General features: G+C 40.4%; 1 protein-coding gene across 1 annotated transcript in view; it reads right to left on the bottom strand.

Moving 5' to 3' along the window:
- Positions 1-22,717, bottom strand: part of LOC142148988 (semaphorin-6B-like) — a 527,730-nt gene that overhangs the window by 7,062 nt on the left and 497,951 nt on the right. The window contains exons 13-15 of the mRNA XM_075204826.1: positions 13,911-14,099; positions 13,679-13,813; positions 11,532-11,612 (exon numbers count right to left, since the gene is read on the bottom strand). Of these exons, the coding sequence (XP_075060927.1) occupies positions 11,532-11,612; positions 13,679-13,813; positions 13,911-14,099 (405 nt within the window). The remainder of the gene's footprint in view (positions 1-11,531; positions 11,613-13,678; positions 13,814-13,910; positions 14,100-22,717) is intronic.

Below are 22,717 nucleotides of genomic sequence, written 5' to 3'. Positions count from 1 at the left end.
CCTCTTCAGGCAAGCATATAATATTCCTCAACCACTCTCTTTACCTTACTAGGTTACCCTATTACCACCCTTTACACCAGGGTAGTCCAACTAGCGGCCCGCGGGCCGCATGCGATCCAGCCCGCCTGTAAATGTGGCCCAGGAGGAGTTTTGGTTGTGGCAAGGGGGCAGCACTGTTAATGGGGAAAAAAAAATCCTGCAAAAAAGAAAAGAAAATACTTATCTTGCGGTCACACGGTCACGTCAGTTGGTACTCCGGCTCCCCCCCTTGTCCGTGTGGTGCTTGCAGTGAATGTCGGGCGTGATGTCATCACGCCAAACATCCATTGCGGAGCGCAGCACAGAGGAGTCACCCGCGCGAGAAGAACGATCAGCAGTACAGAATTGGAGAAGAGGACAGGAGAACAAGCCGATTAAAAGGTAAGTTAAGGGGAATTTTTTTTATTATTTCAAGGGACGCTGACCAGTGAATAAAAGTCACCTGGTCCTGGAGCATCACGGACCTTATCTCACTGCTACATACTTCTACTTGTAATACTAATGGGGCATTATATATTATTCTCTTTGGCCCATTATAAATTGTTATCCCTTAACTAACATAGTAGTGTAATTAGCAAAACAGGTCACAATTTGGGGTCACAGTGATGTATATGTCAGGTACCGCAGGCCTGGTCAGGGCACCCTGATATACAATGCCTGGCTTAAATGCACTTTCTTGATATTGCATCGAAACAATACAAAAAGTGATTATAGTATAATTAGAGAGGATTTTTTGAACAGGGCGATTGAAAGGTAAGTATAGGAGGATTTGAAAAAAAATAAATAAATATATATATATATATATATCAATCACTTTTTTTCTCATATATATATATATGTTAACTATGTTTTCTATGTTTTTTTGGATGATCCGTTATTGTTAGTGTATCTTATGTGCGGCCCAAACCAACTCGTCGTCTTCCAATGTGGCCCAGGGAAGCTAAAAGGTTGGACACCCCTGCTTTACACAATTCCCACAAGACAATGACCCTCTGATTCCCTGACCAACATTGCTCTGTGACTGGATCAAATAGCATATAAATCACTTTTACCTTTGCATTCAGGCTAGACCGAAATGCAATATTTAGACTTAACCTCATGTATCTAACTCCCATTGTCCCATAGACTGTAACCTTGGGAGAAGGGCTTTCTCACCTCTTTTTCTGTATTATACAGTACTGTATATTATTGTGTTTGTCTCCAATTGTAAAGCGCTATGGAATTTGCTTGCTCTATATAAATAAACGATGATGATGATGTGTCACTGTGTATGAGAGAGAATGTTAGTCAGTATATCTGAGAAATGTATCAGTGTCTATGAAAGAGAATGTGAGTCTGTATGTATAAGAGTGTGAGTCATTGTGTATGAGAAATGCATTTGTGTGTATCTGGTTATATAAGAAATGTATTATTGTGTGTCAGTGTGTATGTGTGAGAGCCGGGACACGCATTGCTAGGTTGCATTCCCAGCTGGGTGGGCAATGCCTTGGTGACATCATCGGGCAACACACCAATAACATGACAGCCAGCCATAGCTCTGCCCCCTGTATCCGGGTGGGCTTATCAAACAACAGAAGGCGTGAGAACAAAGGAACAGTTTGATTTTTGCACACAGGCAGAGACACTGGGAGAGAGAAGCAGCTGCAGGACACAGAGGAAATTCCAGGAGATAAGTGTTTTCCTGCAGAGGGAGGGAAAACAAGCAGCAAAAGAGTGCCTTACTAGCAACAGCCACCAGGAAAGGAAGAAGACTGTACAGTCGGTCTACAGGGGAGAGCAGTCATGGGAGGACTCTCAGCAACCGGGGAGACACAGGTAAGTGCTTTTTGACTTTGTGTGTGCCACAGTGTAGTCCCAGGCCTCCACCCCAGCCCCCATCCCTAGCCTCTTAGGCCGGTCATCCCTAGTCTCCTCTACCTTAGGCTTAGTCCTATGCCTCCCCCAGCCCCAGGCAGCAGCTAGGCCTCCCCCAGCCCCAGGCAGCAGCTAGGCCTCCCCCAGCCCCAGGCAGCAGCTAGGCCTCTCCCACCCCCAGGCAGCCCCTAGGCTTAGCTAGGCCGCCGGACTGTATCACCTACCCCCGTAGCTGAGTAGGCCACCCCTAGCCTAATGCCCGTAGTGAGTGCATCTAATCGCCGTATTGTGTTTATATCCTGTATTGTGACTGTATACTGTACCCCCTACCTCTATCTCTGATTGTTCCTTTGTTGCTGTGTGGTGCATCTCTTGTTTGCGAATCATGCGCAAAAGATAGTTATCAGGGTTGGTGTGCGAGTGAGTGAGTTTAGAAGAGTAACATCAGTTAGGATAGGGACAGCCTAGCTAGGGAGACTCTTCTGTTTACAGCCATTGGTTGTCAGACAAGGGCATTGCAAGACCCCCACGAGTGAGAAGCAGCAGGGACCTAGGGAGTTGCCATAGTGGGCCAGCTTCTGTAAGTATAGTCCGGCGAGGGTTGTTCCCCGTGGTGTACTCACCTTGCGGAACTGCCCTCCCCATATTTCACCCCACCCCCTTTAGAGCAAAATGAGTGCCTGGCATACAAGACGAGGGGCCCTCTCCCCTGTAGCATTCAGGTACTCGGACACCCCCCCTTCTGCGCAGACGCCGTCCAGGAGAGAGGAGATGCGGCTGTAGATAACCAGAGACTGGCGCGGTTGCGTAGGGTAAGTGTGAGTTTCGTCCCAGGCCTCCATCCATAACCCCACCTCTTCCATATGAGAGAGTGTGTGTCAGAGTCAAGCTTTGCATAATAAGTGCAAGAGAGGTGAAAGTATGATTATCTCTAAACATGAGTTCATTTTAGTGGAATACACAGTCCACCGGCTCCCTCTTATATCTATATGTTCCCCCACCCAGACTGCTGTACATTGTATTGTGCTTCCCCCTTATATTTATATGTAAGGCACCCCATCTGCAACAGCTCCTTCCCCTCTCATTGCTACTTTTCACCCCCTGCAGCTACTGGCCCCATCAACACATTGCTCCTCCCTTCTGCTATACATCCCTGCTGTTGTACCTCACCTGCTACCATTCTCCCCTAGCAGACACTACGCTGGTCTCCCTGCGCAAATTTCATAGCTGCACTGGAGATATCAGAAGAGTAAAGACAGAAGAGTGAGCAAAAGAAAGAAACAAGAGATTGCATTAAATTTGATATATGTAACTGTATGCATATTATAATAACAATATATGAAAATATTATTTGTATTTTTTAGGATTTTGGTGCAAAATATTGAAAATATAGACACTTTATATATTATATAAAATGTTTTTAACTTAAATTAATAAAGTTTATTTTTTTCTTTTGGTACTATTTAATTATACCGACAGAATCGGCAAGCTATAGTGGGGTGTCGCTTGTTCCACTTGAGACACTGTTTTCACATCTTCTGCTGATAAGAGGACTTTTTTACCGACTACAGGCCTGCTGTGGAGGATTTGAAATATGCAGTGGAAGAAGAGGCTCAGCACTGAGGAGCTACAGTGATGTCTATAAATTAAATAGTACTACGCTCTCTCTAGTGGCTGGCCACGCCCATCCTGTGCAGACAATATTTTATGAGACCCTACAATTTAATTACCCTGGAGGGGTCTGTCACTGCTGTTATATATATTTTGTAGAGATTGTTATGAGCGTTTTGTCGCTATCCAATAACGATTGTCGAATCTCTATTTGTGTTTCCAACGCACAAAGATTTATTCTCAAAAAGTAGCAGAATATATTCAAGCGAAATAATAATAAGTACAGCCGTTACTTATCGCAGGCGCTCTGGATCCAGTATACAGTCATTCAGGTCTGAAGTCTGTGGTCTAGGTGACTGAACACTAGATGAGGAGCTGCTGCTTATATGCAAATAGAGATACAGTAAAACAATGCAAAGGTGTGGCTTGCTTCTATTGGTCCAGGCATCAGGAGGGTTCAGGGGGTTGCAGATCATAGGCTAGTTTAAGCTCAGGAATCCAAAGGAGGGGGTCATCTCTCCAGGGGATGGGTTCTAATCTTCCCACCAAGATTTCTAATCCTAATAGTCCATATTCCCTTAACATTAATAACTTGCGTATGCACTCTGCGATCCCTTCGCAGAGTGAACCGGACAGTCGCAAATGTGAAGGGGATTAGTATGATACCACACATGACATGATTCCTTCAACGTGTACCATATGTTTTACTGATATGCATATAACTTATAATATTACACATAAATACTACTATATTTCGACATAAATGACTATGTGTTGCAACTACCATTAATGTGTACTATTTTACAAGTGTGCGTGTTTGTGTGAATGTATGTTAAAGACTAAGTACTGTTGTTGCCACGTGTTGCAGCTGCGTACGCCCTTCCACGCCGTAGCGTGCCGTACGCATCTTTTCAAACAAAGACAACCAAGTTTGCTCGATTTTAATTGAAATGACTTTATCCAATTTGCTGACTTCGACAGCTCCACCCTTTGATAGTATAATAAACTATCACCTAATCACAGTTTCAAGTTCAGGGTTATACAACACTTCTTCACATACCATGATCTCGGTATCTTGCATCACCCTTTCAGTCTCGTTCTCAGTGTTTCTCCTAGAAGACTGTTTTCCACACTTCAACACAGTAGGAACACATTTGACACATAAACCAACTGCTAAGATGACACCCAGTATAAGGAGAAGGAGCTTACCTACACTAGCAACCATTTACTGTACCCACTCCCCCAGACCAGAGAACCATTTCACAGGGTTCAACCATGAGAACCAAAATACCACCTTTTCCCCGACCTCATATAACGACGAATTATGGTTCCTTCGAAATTCCCATTTCAGTTGCAGAATTTCATCCATCTTCCGGTCTATAACCTCCTTAGGGTCATCCGTATTATTGGTGATGTACGTGCAACATTTGACACCGAACTGGGTGGCCAGTGTCACAGTACCCACCAGTAATAGAGGTGAGATAATTTAGTACCAGCCTATGTTGCACCAACTCCTTCTTGTACGCTTGTAGCTCCCTCCCAGTATAGCTGAAAGTGTCATCATACATCTCGGTGATATTGTCTATTAATTTAGCTAGGTCTTGTATATATTTAAAGTTTAATGTTCCCCGAGCGGTCCTGGTGAGACCTAGAGCAACCATAACTTGGAAACCTGCGGTTTCACTAATTAATTTTGTAGCTATGGGCTCCTCACCAGGAATCAAATTTCTCTTGTCACGGTGTTCATACTGTGTGTGTATGTATGGTGGTGATGTAGTCTTGTGAATACCAACCATTTCTTCATGAGTAATAGTCATGATTTCAGGAACCAGTTTAGCTAAGAAGCACAAGCCCTTGGAACTCGGAGTCACCCAGGTATAAGCTTTCCTCCCACAAACAAAGTACACATCAGGGAGAACATAAGGAACAATATGTCCATTAATTATATCACACAAAGTTTTGATAAAACTACCCATGCCTAGTGTCTCCATTTGCTCCAGACACGTGTCGGCATGGATGACATTCTTACAATTATCTATAGAGACTTTTCCAATCGATACTTTCTTATGTTTGGTTATACGCCCTAATTTGTGACTTCCATCAACATTCCTGCTCCGGTTTTAATGGATACTGTGGGATTTTTGGAGCTATCCCACCACTTTTTAGATTTACCATGACGGGCTACGTTTGCCATCAATCCAGTGTCCTATCCATCTCTGGTCCATAGTGAACCTGGTATTTCCAGCAACATCCCCTTTACTGTTATAGAACAAAGTCCATCTCAAGTAGAGTGTAACATTGACCTTTGAGGGGTGTCCATTTTACATAAAAAGTCTCTCCCTAGCAAGTTAGTAGGAGCTGCTGCAGCTAAAAGAAACGAATGCTTAGTATGCAGGGGCCCGATAGTAACTTCTGTGGGTTTAGTTATAGGATAATGTAACACTCTTCCCGTTACCCCCATAGCTGGAATAGTTCTACTGGTCACCTGTAGATTAAAAGGAGAGGTTATCACAGATCTGGCCGCCCCTGTATCTACAAGAAAAGTTTGTTTCCTACCAGCTATGTCAACTATCATTGTTGGTTCTTCTCTCTCATTCTCAGTTAACCTCACTGGCTATAGACTACAGGTATGACCTGACCCCTAGTGCTGACTATCGTTTTCCCGCACAGCATTTGCTGCTATAACGTGCGCGGGTAGGTATGAGTCTCCCTGTCTATGTGAAGTCCCCTTTTGAGGAAATCTACTCCAATTCGCTACTACTGGAAAATAGATGGCTAAATGTTTGACAATTTGTTCTATATTTTCTTGATTAATCTCATCCGTCAAGGTGTCATCTTCCTCCAACAAACAATCTTTAATAAATTTTTGTATGTTTTGTATGTATTGGGAGGAAGACACGCCCTCAACACTACACGCCAATCCTTATTGGTTAGTTGGTTTAACAAATTTCTGACACTTAGCCAACTCTTTTCTAGCATCTGGGAATTCGGTCATAATGGAACGTAATTTTGATCTAGTCCAGGGACAATGCATTGTAACATTCTTTAAAGGAACTACACGATCCTTATCCGCCTTCCCATTGGGAACTGATATTGTGCGGACTGGATACGTACCCACTGGTTCACTGTCTTCAGAAGTCATTATAGGATTTGCTGTTTCAGTATTTTGAATGCTATCACTCCTAGTGGTCACACTACTCTCACCTATCTCAGCTATTGCCCCCTTTCCATACTTACGCTGAACTTATAACATATTAACAGCATGGGCAATGGCTGAAATTACCGTGGGTTCATCCTCTTCTTCAGAAACACTTGCTTTAAACTGACTTAAAACAGGATATAACTTGGCAATTTTCTTTTTTTCATTTTTAATAACGGCTGTACATAGGGTGGCAGGGGCGCGCTTGCACTGAGTTCGCCACGCTTCTCAACGGCGACTTCCGCCACGCGTGCGCTTTTCGCCACGCCTACTTCCGCTGTGCATTCTCTGCTCTGCCACGTGTTACCTTCCATTTGCCACAGTTTTAAACAATCATTATGTCTATTTCTCTCTTTCGTTGACTTAATCAACCACACTTTATCTTTTACATTATTTAGTACCTCCGAATTAAAACTTCCTATTGTTGGGAAAGGCCTAACACACTCCTTGGTCATCTTGACCCACGTGTCGCAATAAACCGTTGCGTATTCATCATATTTCTTACATATAAGAAACCTCGCTGAACCAATAGGCCCTTCCTTAGGCAGTACACTGGCCATCTCTAGCGTATGCTTAGCACCCATGTTGAACAATACCTTCTACACGGAACACAGACACACCACAATGCTCTGTTCTTTCCAGCAAACAATTTCAACCCTGTTGCTACAATCACCGCTAGAGATCTCTAATGCCCAGTGAACGTATTTCGAAATAGCCGCGTCCACTCGCTTCTTCTCGTTCCGAACGAGAATCCCTAACACAGAAATAGTTCTTTGATAGCCCGGCTATCACAAATTTCTGTTGTTTATTACCACTGGGAGCACTAAGTCGATACAATCGCTCAGCCTTTCCAATATAATTCCTCCACGCACTTCCAATTTTACTATCACGGTTGTTTTTACCGTGCGGTTAGATCGCACCGCTCACTAATACTAATTATCAGTAAACCTTGCGATCTATTGGTGGCGTTTCTTGAAAACCCAGTTTTTGCACTCTGTATACCTGCCCCGTATACCGTCCTTCAGTTGGGCAACCTGCCTCGTCAGACAGCAACTGAGCTCATTCAACAATAAAACAGTGTATCTACGTCACAAAATCACACAACATACACCTTTTCTGCACAGAAAATCAAAAGTTCCCAACAATAGTAATAACGTTTCGGAAGCTTTCACAAGTGATTATACTATGCATGTATAACAACTATCAAAATGATTGTTTAACCACGTGGCAAATCTACCGGAAGTTTGCGTACGCAAAGCAGGGAGTTACACATACGCTAAGCAATGCAATACAGTTAAAATGCACAATGACAGTAAAAAGAAAAAGTTTTCTCTTTTGTCCCTAGGTTCAGTTAGCGTACCTTAGATAATGCAAAACGGACATTCGGTTTCACAACACAGAGTAAAATTCAGGTTTTGAACACATTGCATTCTTACCCGTATATGACGCGTCTCCACCCTTTGTTGCGGAACCGAAATCCGTTGGTCTTGCGTATCGTCCGGCAACGAAACCTCCAAACTCACGATCCCCCAAATTGTTATGAGCGTTTTGTCTCTATCCAATAACGATTGTCGAATCTCGATTTGTGTTTCCAACGCACAAAGATTTTTTCTCAAAAAGTAGCAGAATATATTCAAGTTAAATAATAATAAGTACAGCCATTACTTATCGCAGGCGCTCTGGATCCAGTGTACAGTCATTCAGGTCTGAAGTCTGTGGTCTAGGTGACTGAACACTAGATGAGGAGCTGCTGCTTATATGCAAATAGAGATACAGTAAAACAATGCAAAGGTGTGGCTTGCTTCTATTGGTCCAGGCATCAGGAGGGTTCAGGGGGTTGCAGATCATAGGCTAGTTTAAGCTCAGGAATCCAAAGGAGGGGGTCATCTCTGATCTTCCCGCCAAGATTTCTAATCATAATAGTCCATATTTCCTTAACATTAATAACTTGCGTATGCACTCTGCGATCCCTTCGCAGAGTGAACCGGACAGTCGCAAATGTGAAGGGGATTAGCATGATACCACACATGACATGATTCCTTCAACGTGTACCATATGTTTTACTGATATGCATATAACTTATAATATTACACATAAATACTACTATATTTCGACATAAATGACTATGTGTTGCAACTACCATTAATGTGTACTATTTTACAAGTGTGCGTGTTTGTGTGAATGTATGTAAAAGACTAAATACTGTTGTTACGTGTTGCAGCTGCGTACGCCCTTTCACGCCGTAGCGTGCGTACGCATCTTTTCAAACCAAGATAACCACGTTTGCTTGATTTTAATTGAAATTACTTTATCCAATTTGCTGACTTCGACAAGATAAAATATATGATTTATTAAGATTTTAGTAAACCTGTATAGTTGAAGTTTAGTAAGAGCTGGGCTCATTGCTATAGTTACAGGGGTCGCACTATATGTTAAAGATAACTGATGCTGCACTGTGTTTGGTCTTCAATTTAACCCCTGCAATGCTGTATGCTGTATAGTAAATTTTAGTTTATACTTTTGTAGGTTTAGTATTAATATTGCTAATACTAGTTGTATAGTTTAATATGGACTATATTGTATGTGGGCAGCATGGTGGCTAAGTGGTTAGCACTTTTGCCTTACAGCACTGAGGTCATGAGTTCAATTCTCAACCATGGTCTTATCTGTGAGGAGTTTGTATGATGCTAGGATATCATTGCAATCATATATAGAAATTCTAAAATAATCTAGATAACATGGCAATTGTAATAAAATTGGGGATACACATATACACACATTCATAGACACATAGTGAAGGCACATATTCACATTGATAAAACAGTTGAAGTGGGCAATGCATTGCATTTGATGTAATATATTCAAATTTCTACATTGTGTTTTTTATAGGTGTATAGATTGCTAGTGAAAATAACTATTGTTAAGGTTAAACACTTAACCTTTGTGGTCTTGGCACTTCACCTTTGTGGTCTTGGCATTGCCAAGTTAAATTAACATTGACACATGTCGCGATGACGTCAAACTGTACTGACGGACACCTCTCCATTCGAAATATCTAGCGGTCAGCCTGGTGGTCCCATTGGTCATCTTCCCCGTCGTTTTTAAGGTAAGTCTGCTTAAATTAAAATCGAGTTTTGCTACATTCCGCTTTTATTTGTAGACCTCCTTCTTGTCGGATTTGCGGTAATCGTAAAATCGATTAAGACCGGGCACAGTTACCAGTTTGCCTGACTGTAATCTTGATTGTATTAACCTTTTTGCAAGGTGGCTGAAACTGCCAAGCACACTAATTAGAAGGCATGTCTAAATACTTTTGCCCATGTAGTGTTTTTTTCCTCTCTGACACTTTCCACACTCATAGTTTCAGTCATAGTGCTAATCCCTGCAATGGGCAACGATGAGGGGGGGGGGTGTATCCCTGCATACTTGTGGCTCCTATGTAGGCAGATGGGGTGGAACATTTATGTCTGCACTGTCAGTTAAGTGACCGCCATATTGCTGAAACCAGGAAGTGGTCTGCCTTCTTATCAGAATCCCTGAAACCATTTAAAACAAGATACTTTGATGATAACATTTTTCCTCTCTGGAATCCAGGTAACAGTACAGAAATGTTATGTTTATTCTTTTTATTTTGCAAAAGTTTGTAGCAGGTTTTTTTAAGTATGTCACTTTTATAATCTATTTACTCATTCAGTGCCCTAATTTTCACCACGAGACCCCACATGATAAGAAGGGGCAGGTAAGAAGCTGCCGGATACTGCTCCTCCTTATTGATAATGGGCTGAAAGTGTTGCTGTTATGATCTTACCTTGTCCCCGCTCCGATGCGCTGTCAGCGTTGTCTGGCAGCTGTATCCACTCTGCTGTTCAGCGCTTCTCCCGATGACGCCCCCGCACTTCCGGGTTCTCCCTGCATCTAGTCATGTGACTCCTGGGCGGGGAATTCAAATCTCTATATCTACTCTGCTCTGACACGCTGCCTGTGTCAGAGCAATGTGTTTCCTGTTCCTGGCTACCTGTTTCTGTGTACCTGACTCCTGTTACCCTGCTCCCTGTGTACTCCCATATTCCTTTACTCCTGTGTACCTTGGCTTAATCCCTGGCACCGCGAATTGGACTGACCTTCCCGTGTACCGACCCGGCTGTGTTATCGACTACTCTCTGGATTTCCCTCTAGCACCGTATACCTGATAACCTCCTGTGTGCCGACCCGGCTGTGTTTCTACTCCTCTGGACCCATCTCCTGCTACGCACTCAACCGACTCCGTTCATCTACCAGTTACTGCTCCAGACCTCCAAACCCTGGAATTCACGGTTAGTGCCTGTATTTGCATCACTTTGTCATATTGCCTGTTTGACTACCCATCACTTAGAGCAGTGTTGGCTAACCTGTGACACTCCAGGTGTTGTGAAACTACAAGTCCCAGCATGCTTTGCCAATATATAGCAGCTTATTGCTGGAAGGGTATGCTGGGACTTGTAGTTTCACAACACCTGGAGTGTCACAGGTTAGCCAACACTGACTAGTCCACCCTACCTTGCGGTGGTTCTTGGTGAAGACCGGATGGCCGTTAGACTACGCGCCCTAGGTGAGCCTGTGCAAATACTGACTAAGGCATCAGAACCGTAACAGTTGCACAGGGCTATGATGTCACATCCCAGTGCCATACTCAAATGAAGAGACGGAGGGTCATCCATGTGAAGGACATTGGGCACACAAGCTGGTGCTGGCTATATCTTCAACATATTTTCTCCTAATGTAAAACATTTCAAAGTGTTCAATGTATATGCACACATGTTAATGTATACATTATTTTAATATATCATACCAGGTTCTAAAAGGAGAAAAGACGCAGAGACTCTTCTCTGGATCCCATGCACAGTATGGGTCACGTGTGCCCAGGCAACTTCTGTGAAAAAAAATATCAGTACAAATGTTACTTGAAACTGAAATTAAATAACCTGAAATTCTAGTTAAAATAAACTGGCAAGTAGTCTGACAATAATTACTGCCAACCAATTATAATACTAAGATGGTTAAGATTAACCTTTTAACTGACAAGGTCCCACAATCTTTTGTATCTTTCTTCTTTGCATGGTTTGCAAGGATTTGCTTTATTTTTACTCTGGCCATGTGCATTTTATGTTATATTTTCAGTGTACATGGTGCTTTATTTTGGTACCACAGTTGAGGAGTATATATCTCTTAAATTGTGTGGAGAAATTGAAAAAAGCAAAACACTTTTTCGTGATTATTCACTTAGCTACTTTCACAAAAGAAATCAACCCATCAACTTATAATGTTTACATGATTTTTTTGATGAGTTCCCAGCAAATACATCCGGGGCTGTTAATCATCAAATGATGCTACGTAGGGGTTTCTACTCAATTTGTTCCCAGCAACTGTTCGTCACTAGGATGCAACAGCATTTGTTACCAACAAACAGTTACTCTAGGTGTTTTTTTGTGTTATATTATGTAGATTGTAAGTTTTTCAAATATTTTTTTTTAAGTCAGATAAGCCATTATTTTGTGTATATAGTAATTTTGTGAATCATGTTCCTTAGGTAGATTATTTTGGTAATATAACCTTGCAAAAATCATAGTCTGGAAAATGAGCTTTATCAAAATGTCCTCGATCGTGAAGATAAATTAGATTTTATTTCTTTCATGGAGATTATGGCAGGCAGCTGAGTATTGTCAGTTTATTTTTTATTTCTTTTTATTATTATTTTTTTTTTTTTTATAAAGTGTAAAAATACATGTGATTTTTTAAAAATAAAATATTAGAGTTTTTTGTTTTAAAAAATGCTCTATTGTAAGAATACAGGATTTTTTATTCCTTTTGGTCTCTTATAGCTAACCTAAGACAGAGATAACCGAACAGGTATCATGGCAGTATTTGAAACTTAAATAGTCTTCCCCAAGAGAGGGCTTTCGCCAGCAAAACTTACTGTCAGCAAGGTTATCATGGATAATAACCATTTTATAGTTGGTCATAAACTGATGTATTTGGTAAAGCAAAAATAAGCCCTATTACTGCTGAAAACTCCCTTTCTTGGCACCAATAGGGCTGTTTGCCCTTTCACCAAAATGCCCTTCTTTTGCATGCTTTCAAAATAAAACTTGATTCAGCATGGCATTAAAGCATCATCACGAAAGGTACTAAGTAATCACTACAAGTTGACAAATTGTCTACAAGTTCGGGGGCCATGGCAAACATGTTTTTGAATCTAAAAGGACAAAAAGTCTTATTGTGCTGAAACCATGTATACTCCCTAAAGATATAAAAATATAACTTATCCTCTTGTCGCATCCCCTGTGTGAGAAATACGTGTTTTTCCAGCTGTATATTGTTATTCACTCCATTTGGTGACAAGTTATTACATTTCATCGATGTTATGCATGTGAGATCTACTATTTTTTACAGTGTATTTTTTATGCATTTTTAATTATTAAATTACATTTATCCTTTCTGGACGCACCCTGTATATTTTTTTATACTTATCTATCTTTTAGAATCTGCTGCATTTGCAACAGCTTCATTACATTTGTGAATTAAGTCCTAATAGAAGATTTGACTTTTTGTAATGATAAATAACCCTATATAATTATTCCTACACAGGTATCATTGCTACAAAATACTCCTTTTGAATGAAGCCTAATGAACATGTTGTATGTGGGCAGTAAGTAGCTATGCAGCAGCTAGTTAGATGCTTAACAGTATTCCAGAAGATGTGCAATTTTAATTTTATATATCAGAACAACATGTTATTTATTTGAACCAAGGAACTTAATTAGACTACACTTGACTTGCACTCTTAGGAGTCTACTACACATAGTACAATTTTTCCACGTGTAAGCACTTCAAACCTTTATAGAGAACACACCCAGCCTCATCTATGCTAGAATAAGCTTTAAACGTTTAAAAATATGTATGACATGTTAATTATTTTATTTTCCAAGTAACACTCACTTTATGCAGCCATTATGTCTCTGGCAACGCGCAAGGGGCACTTTTACTACACATCTGGAGTACACCACTAAGAGAGACCCTGACCCCTTGTCCACTTCCAGGCCAATTATTTTCTGTTCTTCTTTCTCACCACACCTGCAAACAGGGAACAGAATGTGCAACATATAACAGTAATATCTGGAATACACACAATAAGTCAGTATTAAACAGAACATTCAAGACACTAACATACCTATCTGCAGGGTATGTTTGGAACTCTTCAAGCAAGATACTATGCTTAGCATTGTCTGTGTCAGATGTATAAACTTTGGAAATCAGAAGATACTTTAGGACTATTCCAGAATTTGAGCCAAGGAAGAGAACAGTTTCATTCCCAAATATACCACAAGATGTATCCACAGCAAGGTGTGTCAGCTGATCCCTGGGGAGTTACACAATAGAGATTTCTATTCTGAAGAACTAAACATCTCAAACAAAAAATATTATTTTTTGAAAATCACTAACATGTTCTGAAGCACTATGCAATAGTGGCACAAAGCAAACTTTCAATGATAACTATAAAACTGCATACTTTTTAAAGGTTATTGCTCTTTAGAGTATAGTTTATCAACAGTCTGCTTCCTCTCCAACCACACTTACCAGGACCTATTAAGAAAGAAGGGACATTAACTATGACTTAAATCTTGATCGTTGCAGTGTCTTAGAACTTTCATTCATCTTTTATATAGGTTCCATCGAACCACTAGTTTTGGTAAAACAATGTTAACTATGTGTTTAGCATTTTGTGGGACCAGGTCCTTTCTTGCTTGCAAAAAGAAACACTGAATACTGAGAAAGAAACATTGACAAAACATATGTTTTTCTGTTTCAGTTTTATAGACTAGTCTTGCAATTTTTTAATCTTTTTGGCGGGGTTCAGCCCACATCTCTATTCATATTATGGCATGTTTGGTAGAGGATCTGAATAGAAGAAAGAAGAAAGTGTAGAGTGAACTGAGAATCCCCATTTTCTTTCATTTGGTCTGGTGTTAGCAGGGAAACGATAGCATGATGTAATTAATATCATCACCATGTTCTATGCTCTATCAACAAGAGAGGTCTTGTTGATAGAGCATAGAACCTAATTTGGGTGCAGGCACAATAGAAGCTGTACAAGGAAATAGCATTTAAAAAAATATGGGATTATTAAAAGGGTAATTTTATTAAGTCATAATAAATAAGGAAATTGCAACTGCATCTCATAGGTCCAAAATAAGAGATATGGGGGTAAATGTATCAAGCTGAGAGTTTTGCGGCGGGTTTGAAAAACCAATCAGATTCTATCTATCATTTATTTAGTACATTGTACAAAATGATAGCTAGAATCTGATTGGTTACTATAGGCAACATCTCCACTTTTCAAACCCGCCGGAAAACTCTCAGCTTGATACATTTACCCCCTGGAGACTGATGTGCAACCCATTGTATAGACTGATAGTATGGCACTTTTGAGGAAAAGGGAGGGAAGGAGTTTCTGTTCTTTTACAGGCTTAAAAACTTGCTGCTGTCACAGTACAAGGATTAAGTGCTTGCAGGTGATCCTTCATCCATGTGCTCCTCCAGCTAGGCAGCAGAACTAATATCAGATGTTAATTAGGGCAACCTCACAGCCTCTGTTTCTGGGAGTGTGGACTGGTAGTACATCCTCCTGCAAATGATTACTGTCCTCTTGTCACCACTTCTGTTGCAGCACCCATCATGCAATCTTCAACTTTTTACTGTGCACAATCTGTACAAATAGTATACCAATGATACTGATTTCATCCACCTGTGGCTTATTTATAATTCTTAATGTTGAATTCCATAAGCACAGTGATTCACTTCACTGTTGCCTTTTGTAATTCTGGTCCTTATTACATCTGAGAGATCTATGGTTGTGTTTTGGATCACCACTGTATTTTTATGGTTGCCCTTTACAATATATAATCTTGCTTCAACCCCCCACAAATTGTTTCTCATTTGCAGCTTCTGTATGGATAAAATTGTATTTCATATGTCAGCTATTCAACAGCACTCTGAGTAAGAACACAAGCAACAAATTATACAGGACTAAATCATCCAGTTCCGTCAAAATCTTTCCAGTCATGTATATGCAATTAAGCTTCTTTGGTCACTTTTCAAATTCAGTAACAAGTGCATCCTCAGTTTCAGCACCTGTTTTGCAGAGATCCTCAAGACTGCTGTGGTTTTCTCAACCAATGCTCCAGTGGCCACATCTTGGCAATTATTTATATGACCATGCTAACTAGATCATATTGGTTTCTGAAGAAACTTATTTGGGATCACCATTGAAATAAAAGTGAAATCATCTTGAATTTATTGTTGCCTTTCACAGAAATGTTATGCAGTTAGTCTCTTACAACTTCAACATGGTACATATAAACCGAAAATGCAAGCAATGTCAATATGAGTATATAGAGAAAAATTTTAAAAAAGGATTCTTTTAAAAATAGCAAAATATTTCTTTCCCTGCCATAGCAGGATCAGTAATTTTAATCTGGCTGAAGCCAGTAGGTCTTTATTTCTTTGGCAATTACTATGGCTATTTTATTAATATATATTCCACTGTGGCTGCACCCATAATTCCATGAGTTTAAAAAGTTACCAGCTATCATGTGTACCCCAGAAGCATTTGTTTATCTTATCTTTTCTTTATCTTTTTCTTTTTCCCCAGCAATTTAGCATATGGACCCACGTCACGCCTGTTTTCTTGCAGTATGGGCAGTTATTTAGCAACTTAAAAAGACTTCCTTGTATTTCTTTTTGGAAAAGATTAATCACCCGGAAGAGTCCATTCTATTGGAGATCAAGAACTATTGGTAGCAAATATGCATTGGAATAATGGAGATACCTGTTGGAAGGAGTACTTCTTCCTGTGAATATTTATTCTCATCATAAAAATCTGAAGTATCTTGAAGTTGCACAGAGACTAAATCCTTGACAGAACCAGGAAAAAAACCTCAAATAACTAAAGCTAATTAGACTACAGGTCTCTCAACTACTTCAATTAAATGCCTCTGGAAATAACCTTAAAATCTGATTGCCTATTCCCTAAGGTAAGACGCATTCCTCAAAACATCTTTAGGTACTTTGATCAAAAGGCTTCAAGACCCTCCCTGAATCCACACACTAGGCAGGCTTTTTTAGACTTGTCCAATGTGTGCTCAAAGTACAGAAAGCAAAGTGTCTTCAGACTGAAGCCAAACCACTGCTTTTTTTACCTCTTCCAGCTAGATCAATGACCTGCCTCATCCCATTCTACTCTGTCATCTTGGTGATCATGAATAATTTTTCCATTGTATTCACTTCTGTTCTCTTAAAGTCTTACTATCTGCATCTGAAAAAATAAATTTGTTCAGTTTCATGGTTTGCACTTGGATATTCATTCATTGAGTGTTTAGAGGCTGAATATGGCCTTCTGCACAAATTAGAGTTAAACTCATCTTTTCATCTGCATGTCCAATTTTTTGTTGGATTGAAAAATAAACTAGAGGATCCTTTTCCATGGATAGCATTTGCTTGTAATAATAAGCTTCAAATGACAATGCGCCCTACATTTTTATTTCTGGAGTTCATGTTGTGAATTTTATTATCTGACTTACAATCCTAGACACCCTCAAAAAACATGCAGAACATCTGAAAAGTTTTCCTATTTTGTGCCATGCTATCAGGTTTTGAGTAACTACAAAAACTATTAAGTTAAAAGTTTCATAAATTAAGTTTGATCCTCAGTTTATAGGACTGTATCAATTAAATCAAAGTAGCTGTTTCATTTAGACTAACCCCTCGTATTCTTCTCTTTTGAAACCATTGATCAAATTATTCTATTCAAAATCTCCCATCAGTGAAACAAAGTTCTGCAGCGCATTGCATGGCAGTAGTGCGCACAAGGTAGACATAGTTTACATGAACAAACAAAAGTTCACATAAATTTACACAGCAAAAATATAACTGAAAAGTTTGAGTAAAAAAACCAAGAAGTAATACAAGATGGATAACATAAATCAAGTTCTATTACAAAGGGCAATTAAAAGGTTGGCAAGGGTAACCGAAGTTGACAAGGATGGGGTAGGTAGCAAGTGGAGAAGAGGAGGCATTGAGTCAACAAGAGGAAGTAGGGAGACATAATAGAGGGAAATCCAATTGGCCGCAATCTTCCTGAGAACATCGCGGCCACGCTTTATTACTGTTTATACTGTAAAACGTAGCGCTTACTTTAGCTTACCTCTATGGGGTGAGAGCAAAAGTAAGCATTACTTTCACTGAAAAAAATCACTGCATAGTGACCGTTCTAGGACACTATGCAGTGATTTTTTTTACTAATTAAATCTGCCCCTAGCAATCTATTCTTTTGCCACACACATGCTCCATCTTGTCATGCTTATAGTTAGTTGCTTATGCATCTCTCTTTTCTTTCTTTATACCGGCTCCTGGATAGATGCTGGCTAGCACTGGAATTCTACTAACATCATCACCTTTCAAGATTCTGTCATTCACAACCTTTTTGCATGTACAAAAGATGTGCTTGTGTGATGTAAGTGATTACTTTCATATTTGACTGATATCTTTTTTTTTTTTTCTCTCACAGGTGACTCCTCAGTAGCAGAAGAGACATATATAGCTCAGAGACAATAGACCTTGCATGCATAACAGATTAATCATAGTATTTCCCAATCTGAAAGTACCACTGTGGCTCTGGATTCACAAAATGCCCAGCTTCTTTCTAGGCTATAAGAATAAAACCAAGCACATTGTTCTATTGGTATCACTGTCAGCAGCTTATATGGAGTGGGGGCTATGCAGCAGAATGGCAATTCTTTGCTCTCAGTAACCATTATACATAGGGTGGAATTTAGAGATTGGTAAATCTCTTTCAACTGGGTTGACAGATGCATTTAGTGACTTAATTAACAAAATCATTTTCAAATTATTCTAAAACATGTGAGTTATTGATCTCAGTGGTGAGTGACATCAAGATGGCTGCTGGCAAAAGCTAAATCTGCTAGCATCAGGGATCTTCCCATCCCAATTTGGAACCCTCTAGCTGCTCCCAACTCTGGGTTCCCCAGGGATTGCTTTGAGCTGTGTATCGGCCGATGAATGGCCTCTGGCCAGATAGAAGCACCTAGGACAATGCTGGTTGTAGCCTGGTCCACTGTCTATGTTTTGGGACCCTGGCACTCTGAAACTGAATTCACATGCTCTCCACCAGTGAATCCAAAGAACCCCTGACCCAATAGAAGAGGCTGTCCTTGATCTGCTGCTGCACAAATGCAGATGTTGAGGCCTATCAAGCAGCCTCCCATATGATCTACAACACAGCCATCCCTGTGGACTACATACTGTTGTGAGCGTGGGGTGCTGGACATCCTTATTTGATCTAGGAGCCAAGTGTCAGCACTCAGAAACCCTGCTCTGGTCCAGACTTCATTCCTGCTGACTGCATATAATATAGACAACTTCAGCCTAGTCAGTGATACTAGTTGCCATCCCCAGTGTCTACCATCTTTTAGGCCTCAAATACATCGGGATTAGCCAGGCCCTTGTCTTAAGACTAATTATCTGGCTACCATCTGATGGATTATATCAACAGAGAACCATTGTGTTTGATTAAGGGCACTCTTAGGATATCTTGATAATAAAACATCTTAAAGTTTATTGATATACATTAAAAATTTAAGTGTCTAATAATCAGTAGCAGTGAAATATTAAAATTGTTGATTATGAATAGAGCCAATGAATAGTTGATAAAGAACTGTTAAAACTAGCAATAAATGCTAGTACGCGCCATTCTTTCTAATAGTGTATAGATCAGGGTCTTAAAGGGTTAATAATCTGTACCCTTTATTGATATAGTTTTATAGTTAGTGGTTAGAAACACGCGCCGTTTCTCTCTAATATGTATAACATAATCTAACAATCATTAGGAATCAGCAGGGAGCGGGCTATCCATGGTTGGGTTCCATACCTTAAATGATAATAGATCATTAAATTGTTACTAGGAGATACATTCTAAACATCTAAGCCGTCTCACGGACTTACCCGTGGGATAGAGATACAGCTTGGCACGCAGACCGTTGCAGTGCTGGGGCTAGATTTGATAATGTGTCTGGTTTGTTTCTAATAGGAGATACATATTAATGAACATAGATACAATATAAAAAACCATCTTATAAGATACTTTTGCCCTATTATCTCCTATATCTGAAATACTATAAGTATATTGAAATTTCTAAACTAATAGCGGACCATATATAAGGATGACTATTGTCCAGAGTATATAGCAGAGTACTCATGATAGCTATTTATGAGCTCAATCACTTCACGGATAGTGTTCTCTCATATAGGAGGGGGGAGTATAATACCGTGGCAATATTACCGCATTACCAGAGTACTCAACGTAACACTTTAATGAGCCCAACCACTAACTATAAAACTATATCAATAAAGGGTACAGATTATTAACCCTTTAAGACCCTGATCTATACACTATTAGAAAGAACGGCGCGTACTAGCATTTATTGCTAGTTTTAACAGTTCTTTATCAACTATTCATTGGCTCTATTCATAATCAACAATTTTAATATTTCACTGCTACTGATTATTAGACACTTAAATTTTTAATGTATGTCAATAAACCTTTAAGATGTTTTATTATCAAGATATCCTAAGAGTGCCCTTAATCAAACACAATGGTTCTCTGTTGATATACTTTGTATTCTGTGTGGGAGCACCTTTTCTGGGTTTTGTGAATCCATATAAAACAAGAATAAATTAAATAATAATAAAAATATATATGGAATTAATGAAATACATTTAACCCAGAAAATATTAGGATTCTCCTGGTGCGATTTATTCAGGTTTCTTTTATACCATCTGATGGAGTCTAGACCAGATCCACTAATTTATACTGTGGCTTTGTCTTGTCTCTCGTCCAGCCTTCCTTGGTTCCCAGCACTTACAAAAGCCTCCATCTTCTTGGCCACTTCTTGGCCCCACACACATCAGGCATGATCTGATGACTACCATGAGCCAATGCATAATGGGTAGCGAATTTGAGGCCTACTACCTTCCTCCTGACCACTGTATGTATAGCAGTACTTAATTGGCATACAACCTGGGGCCTTCTAGCTTTCTCCACACCTCTGTTCAGTGTCCTGGGTTCTGAGCAACCCCTTGACCAGATTGCTAACTCCAGACATCCATGGCCTTCACCTGCGTCACAAGCTGTGTGTCAGACGCCGTCCACTTTCTGCTTCTAAACGGACACCTGTCTCCTTACTGAATCGCCATCCCGCGGCTTAGAGATGCTTGCCGTTCTATTCACATGCATACGCCGAGCTTGGCAACCATTACTTAGCAACACGACGCCGTTTACGTTTGCCATCGGTACGCATGCGAGTCCACGCTCCGTCTCCCTGCACTTGACAGCAATTTGTTGCGGTTTTCCCGCCGAGGTCAGGCACCTATCAGGGATCTCTTCCCTCTATTTAAGGAACACACTGAGGCCATTTGCTTGCTAGAGTATTTGGTCTTCAGCCTTGCTCCAGCGTTTGTTCCTGTGTTGCTGTTTATTGGATTCTGACCCCGGCTTGTTCCTAACTTCTCCTTTGGTTCCTGATTCTGGCTTAGAGTGATATTTGGTATTGACCCGGCTTCCTGACCATTCTCCTGCTTCTGATTTGGCTATATCCGTTCCTCTGGTTTCCCCTTGCGGGGGTTCCTGGTGAAAACCATGGGTGTGTTAGGCTCCGCGCCTCAGTACTTAGTAGCGCCAACTGCTGGCAGGTATCGCCCAGTGATTCTGACACTGTGGCTCGTGTTTACCTTTTGCTCACATCATAGCTGTCACCATGATGACCGGGACGCAGGTGTCTATCATTTTAATTTAACTTTGTCAGTGTAGTGTTGTAAAAAAACATTTCATTTATATGTGTATTGCTTATGTCTGCCTCCTTAATTATAGCTATGTGTCACTTTATTGTACACTCAATACACATTAACAAAAATGCAATTTTATGTGTATTACATCTGTCTATGTGCATAATTATATAAATTTTTGGATAATATAATTTCCTTGTTAGACAGTCGCGGTGGCCGCGGACACCGCCGCGACTCACTGTAGCTCCACCTGGCGTCCCGATCATCATACCGGTATTTCGGGCCGACCGTTGCTGTGGGCTGATTAATATAATTTACTAATTAGCAGGGGGGCTGTGAGCGATTGCAGAGCTAGGCTCTGATTGGCTACCAGGAGTACTTAAGGCAGTGAGGACTGAGCCTCACTGCCAGTTCTAGCGTGTCTATCCTAGTCTGCTGACCTGCTTCTGTCTTCCTTGCCCTGTCCTGTGGATACTCTGTTTTGAGCTCCTGTGTATGACCCCTGCTTGGATTATTTGGACTCTGCCTGTTTTGCTTGTGCCCCTGACACTTCTTGCCTGTACCTTGGCTTTGCTACCGTGCCTGTGACCCCGACCTCTGGCGTGTTTATCGATTACCCTGCTTGCCTGTGACCCTTGACCTTGGCTATGGTTTTGACTACCCGCTGCCTTCTACCAGTCTCCTGGCCCACCGCTGTGGTCCTGCATTACCAACCCACACAAGACTTGGAGCTAAGTCCTGGGGGCATCCGAGTACCGGTGAGCATGTCAAGCTCTAAGGGAAAGGCGGCTGCTAGAGGTGAAGCCTCCGTCATCTAGTTCTGTGAGTTGGTGATCAGGGCCAGCAGCCTAACATTCCTATAGTTGTGTATACATGTGTATTTTATATATGTCTAGTTGCATATTAGTACTCCTGTATAAATGGTAATGCATCTTGCACCTGTGTCCTGTATCCCTTTATATGTATATTGAACATGTTTTATAATCAAACCTTTATTTACTTGTTAATGCATATATTTGTAAAGTACACAGAATAAACCACACTTATTTATTGTTGAATTCTGAATTGAACAGATTTATTGTTGAATTCTGTAGAAAAAAAAAAGTTTCAACATATTTA

Source organism: Mixophyes fleayi, chromosome 1, assembly GCF_038048845.1.
Source record: "Mixophyes fleayi isolate aMixFle1 chromosome 1, aMixFle1.hap1, whole genome shotgun sequence".
In the NCBI taxonomy this organism is placed as follows: Eukaryota; Metazoa; Chordata; class Amphibia; order Anura; family Limnodynastidae; genus Mixophyes; species Mixophyes fleayi.
This window is presented reverse-complemented; position numbering and strand designations above follow the sequence as displayed.